Raw genomic sequence first — 5,434 nt, 5'->3', positions numbered from 1 at the left:
ATTAATAAAAATTTGAGAGATTAAAACGTAAAAAATTAATTTTATACGGCCATTATTTGTTTAAAGAATTATTTAAGGAGCTAAATTTATATTATATTGAATTAATGATGGCAATTATTTACATTAGATTGCATCTACATTTTTTTTTTTCATTTTTTTTCTTAAAACAGATTGCATATGCATCAGCATTACAGATTGAAAAACCTACTACTAATAAAGATGCCAAAAATGTAATCATCTCTAAAATTTTCCCATTTTCCAAATAGGCCAGGATGGTATTTGCTAACTATGATAAACAAACGAAGAAGAAGCTTATTTTCTTAAAAAGCTCCAAGGTCCTGTTCCCGTGCCTATTCTGCAAAAACAAATGTACTTTGTTAAAACAATTTTCTATATAAAAAATATTAATCAAATATAATCACCGATAAATAGTCAAACTCTTAATTTTTAGCTAAATGACACCCCTATACTAAGTAGAATTTTTTTTTTTTTTTGAAATGGGAAGTAGGATTAAACTACTGAATGCCTAAATTAAAACCGTAATCTATTCAATATTTGAATTTATAAAAATCATAATAATTAACTACAAGTTAATCATACTATCCATAATTTATTAGAAGAAAAATAAAAATTAATCACACGTATTGTTGTTTATATTCTAAATTTTTTTGATTCTCTGAATTTTTATAAATTGACAAAGTTCGAGAAGTATAATTTTGTCATTTTATAAAAATTTAGAGTTCAATCAATAAAATTCGAGAGTAGTAAGTAATAAATCAAACTATTTTTGACATCCTTTTATAAATCAACAATAATATCGTTAATCTGTGCTTGATTGTTATAATCCTTGTAAGTTTAAGTATTCAATAAGTTGCAAATTTAGTTCAGGTGTTTAACGATGCAATATGAAATAATATAAAAGTATAGGTATAAATTTGGCATCAATATTTCTAATTGAAACTGTTACCTCAACAAGCCCACGTATGCGCGTAAAGTCATAAAAATGGTCAACGCAACCCAGATGCCAAAGAAGCCATGACTAGATGATAAAGCAAATAAGCATAGGATGCTTATTATTGACACCAAAACCTGAACCATGGTGGAAGAAATTAGCAGAATGTGAAAAATAAGAGAAGTATAACAAGGATTTGATATTTGTTAATGGTATAATAGGGAAGAAAAATAATATAAGATAATTAAAGTGTTGATTTTCTGTTGTATTCTTGGAAGCCAAACAAGCTTATCTAAACACAAAAGCAAAATGAATTGATGTTTTGAAGAACTTTTTAACTGGGGTAGAAGGCGAGGCATACCATTGAGTATGAAGAGTATGCAAAATCAGATGCTCCATAATTGATTCCATCGAAAACGAAGGCTAAAACATTTACGATTTGAGTTGCTGCAACAAACTAATCAGCATAAAAAGAGAAAAGAGGAAAGTCTTAGTCCGAAAAGTTTTCCATAATCCAAAGCACAGAAAAGGAAAAAAACTCCTATTGTTGGTTCTTGTAATTAGAAAAAGTGAATAGTTACCGGGATGCCCACGGCAATAAGATTCAAAACATTGACGTCTTCTGTAAATAATCTTGAAGCAAACTGTAGTCCACCGAAAAGGAAGATCGAGAGAACTAGGCCTAAAAGCAAACCGTACTGCAAAGAAAAGCACACAATTAAAATATTTACAGGGAAATTTGTAACTTAATGCTGAGGTATTTCCGTACCTGGAATACACGAGAAGCAATGGCCTTGGCCCTGTCGTGATCCTTATTTGCAAATGCACTTGCAAGCATTGCCTGGAAAAGTTGAAATGCATTAGTCCATTTCTTGGAGATGTTTTACAAGTAAAATCTACATCCACCGGCAAGCGAATTATGCAAATATTTACAAACACATGCAAGTGGTTTCAGTTCATTAAAAGAAACAGTTCTTACTTGTCCAGCCACAGCCAGCCCATCTGCAAGCAAAGAAGTTGCCATCCAAATCTGCAAGCAAACCTGAAATGCAGCCATTGAAGTAGATCCATGTCTTGCCGCCAATGATGCAGCCAAGGTGACACAGATTGTCGCAGCTATTACCCTCATCAACAGCATAAATCCTTAGTGGAAATGCAATTCATAGATCAGTTGCAATAGCATACAAAGTGAACAGCAAAAAAATGAATAGAAAAGGAATGAGATAATTCCCAAGGAGACAATGCATTTAAGAAGGGTGGAAAAGGAAAAACCTTACCATTTTTTAGAAATCGACCAAATTGTAGATCTTTAATGTTGGGAGGCAATAGATCAACATGTTCAATTAATTTCCACAACAGAATCAGGGAGATTAGGTACCTAAAACATAATATTAAAAGGAAAAAAAAGGTGAACCATAGTGTCCTCAACAAAAAATCAATCAACAGCATGCCAGAAACCACAAAGAAAAATTGGAATGCTATCTCATCTTCAGGAGAAAGATGGAACTTACTGAGAAATAACATGAGCAATGGCTGCACCACAGACGTTCAATCTGAATACGAATATAAATATTGGGTCCAAGATGATATTTGCTACATCTCCCACAACTACAAAAAAATAAATGATAATAATAATAAATTATAAGCTTTGGAACTGCTAATCCATATAAATGAAGTATAGATCAAATATAAAGGTAGGAAGAACACAGCAAAAATCACTTCACATTATTTGATTTTATGTCATGTTTCTCTTTGCTTTTATTGTTATAGATATTAAAAAATATAGATACATATTTCACTAATATATCAAGGGCATACATATTTACAGGTGAAAGATCTATCTTACCAGTAGCAAATAGAGGAGTTTTCGTATCCTTAATTCCTCGGAAAACCCCTTGCATCGCTAGTGAAAGAAGAACAGCAGGAGCACCTAGTGACCTCAATGTCAAGTATTGTTGTGCTGGTATTAGCATTGGGGAATCCTGCACAACAGAAAATGCATTCCTCAGAGAACTTGTCTTTTGAAGTTTGAACAATAAAAAGTTTTAGACTAACTTGCGTGAAATAAACTGGAGCATATTGATATATTGAAAAACTTGTGCTGTTAGGTAAAAACATGAACATCAAACAACCTATTGACGAGATAACCCGGTGGAGCTAATAATTTTAGATAAAAAATCACAACAGGAATGAGAAATAATACACAAACTTTTCAGCACTCGAATGCTACTTGAAGAAGACTTACAGATTGTACACCCATGTAGCTCAGGATCGGTTTTGCAGAGAAAATGAGGAATAAAGCCTGGATTACGCCAAGGACACAAGCAATAACCAATGCTGAAGAAGCAGATGGTATGTGCCTTTTGGTGGAAATGCTGCCTGCAGAGGATGATTTGCATGTAGACTCTTGTTAAGTGGAAAACACAGAATGTCTTAAAAGTGAGGAGCATATTCCAGGAATTATAAGGAAATCAATCGAGAACAACGTGTAAGTTGGAGCTCTATCCAGATCTTTGCAACTCAATTGGTGTATTCTTTCAACAAACTAAGGGGAAACAGAGGATAAACCTACCAGATTTAGGTAATAGCTCTTCCGTTTCCTTATTGACAAGCAAACCATCTTCAAGTGATGCATTTTCGTCGTTACTCGATTTTCCAGCACTTTCTTCCTCGGCAACAAAAGACGTGGTAACACTGACAAGTGGGAAAATTGCAATCTTTGACACTTGATTAAAAATGGCAATAGAAACTCCCACAGCAGCAAGCTCCACAGGTCCTACAAGTAATAATATTAATGAGCCATTGATGTTGACAAAAAATATTTATTTTTTCCTATGATGGATGATAGATTCAAAATAAAGATATATTATTTATTATCCATGTTAGGTTCAAGTGGATCCGTTTCATGTTGGATAGAACTTCACGACCATATTGTATGCTTTCTACTTATCTATTCATTTACAATGCATCAAACAATAACTTTTTCCAGTAAAGTTTCTGCATCCAGAAATGTAATTATTTCTCATGAGCAACAATGAATGCAAACTGCATCTACAAATATATAATTGATCAGTTCCTGTATACTAAATACTCAGAGATAAAAGCTTATTGAATATGGATCAGCAGAGAAAAGCTTAAAAAAATCGAATAGGAAGGAAATTAAGTAGTGGATATGCAGGCTATCTTCAAGAAAAGATGGAGATCACATGTACAAACCTAAATGGCCAATGAATGCTGTATCGATTAGAGAAGCAACAGGATCTGCTGCTAAAGCAAGTGCAGCAGGAACTGCAATTTGTGCTATTTCTACTGCTAACTCATCCATATTGAAAACGTTCCTGGACAAACAAATCATAGAGTTACATGTGAGATTTAATAATATTATCACAAAACCTCTTGACAAACAATTAAAAGAAGAAGAAGATGAAAATCCAAGCTGCAAGATATGCATTATTTAAAAAATTTATACTGTGATAATCATAAAAATAAAGATGTTCCTAAAAATAGTTGTAGAATCAAAAACTTTCTAAAAGAAAGAGTACCTTGTATCCTTCAAGAGCATAACAAGAGGCAATTTAGCCAAGTTTTCCCACAGATTAAGAAGAGTTTCTGTGGCCATCGTTAAATTGGTTTTTCCAAAAACAACAGATGGAATAAAGATGATGCAGCTTCAGTGGAGTAATTAAAATAATGTGATCATCACCAAGCCAAAACCAACAGAGGAATCAGGCTGCTTCCGATGGGAAAAAGAATTCAACAATCAAAGAATTTCGGCATCAAACAACTGGTCAACAAAGAAAATGACAAAAGAAAATACTCAGAAAAGTCACTGTTGTTTCCCAGAAATTACAAGCAGTATAAGAAATTCAAATCAATAGAATCCCAGAAAAAAAAAATACAAAGAATCCTAAAGAATCATGCTTCATTTCAGCTAGAAATGTTTTTAGAAAAATGAAGCATGGATCATAGAAGTAACCTGTAAGCTGGGACGCTGCAACAGATGCAGCTTCCTCAGTTGATCAGGAAATCCCAGTCTGTACTTTTTATGCATCACAAAAATTGTAGAAAATCGGAGCTAAAATTAGCAAACTCAAAAATAACCGCCACTGCTTACGCAACAATTTCCAAAAACAGAAATTCCATTTCTTTTTTCAACCATTCTCCAATTTGACTGCTAAAAATTATCCATTGTTATTTTAAGTTATTTACTTTTTCTCTCCATTTGCTAAAAACATATGTTTAGGAACATCTTGGTTGCCAATAGCAGCTGTTTTAGCGATCTTTTTTTCTCTCCATTTGCTAAATTCTCCAAGGAGCTCAAAATCACCTGTGTAGATTTCATACATAAAAATTGATTTATATTTGTTTAATAGTAAAATAAATAATTTAATATGATAAATATACACTTATTAGTTAATTTATGTTTTAGCGATCTTTTTTTCTCTCCATTTGGGTCTGCGTTCTTTCTTAGGGTTTGACCTT

At 32.8% G+C, this 5,434-nt stretch overlaps 1 protein-coding gene across 1 annotated transcript; it reads right to left on the bottom strand.

Moving 5' to 3' along the window:
• Positions 1-209: 209 nt before the first annotated feature.
• On the bottom strand, positions 210-5,088 carry LOC122724506 (protein DETOXIFICATION 42-like). Its single transcript, XM_043959660.1, has 14 exons — positions 4,929-5,088; positions 4,495-4,736; positions 4,169-4,290; positions 3,525-3,728; positions 3,198-3,331; positions 2,799-2,934; positions 2,464-2,560; positions 2,230-2,330; positions 1,932-2,095; positions 1,722-1,793; positions 1,534-1,650; positions 1,314-1,409; positions 968-1,089; positions 210-355 (listed from the first exon to the last, which is right to left on the bottom strand). Exons 2-14 carry the CDS (start codon positions 4,569-4,571, stop codon positions 313-315), a joined length of 1,485 nt encoding a protein of 494 aa, XP_043815595.1. The 5' UTR covers positions 4,572-4,736; positions 4,929-5,088; the 3' UTR covers positions 210-312.
• Between the last annotated feature and the right edge of the window lie 346 nt (positions 5,089-5,434).

The sequence above is a fragment of the Manihot esculenta genome, chromosome 9 (assembly GCF_001659605.2).
Source record: "Manihot esculenta cultivar AM560-2 chromosome 9, M.esculenta_v8, whole genome shotgun sequence".
NCBI lineage: Eukaryota > Viridiplantae > Streptophyta > Magnoliopsida > Malpighiales > Euphorbiaceae > Manihot > Manihot esculenta.
Note: the sequence above shows the minus strand (reverse complement) of the source record. Positions and strands in the feature narration are given on the sequence as shown.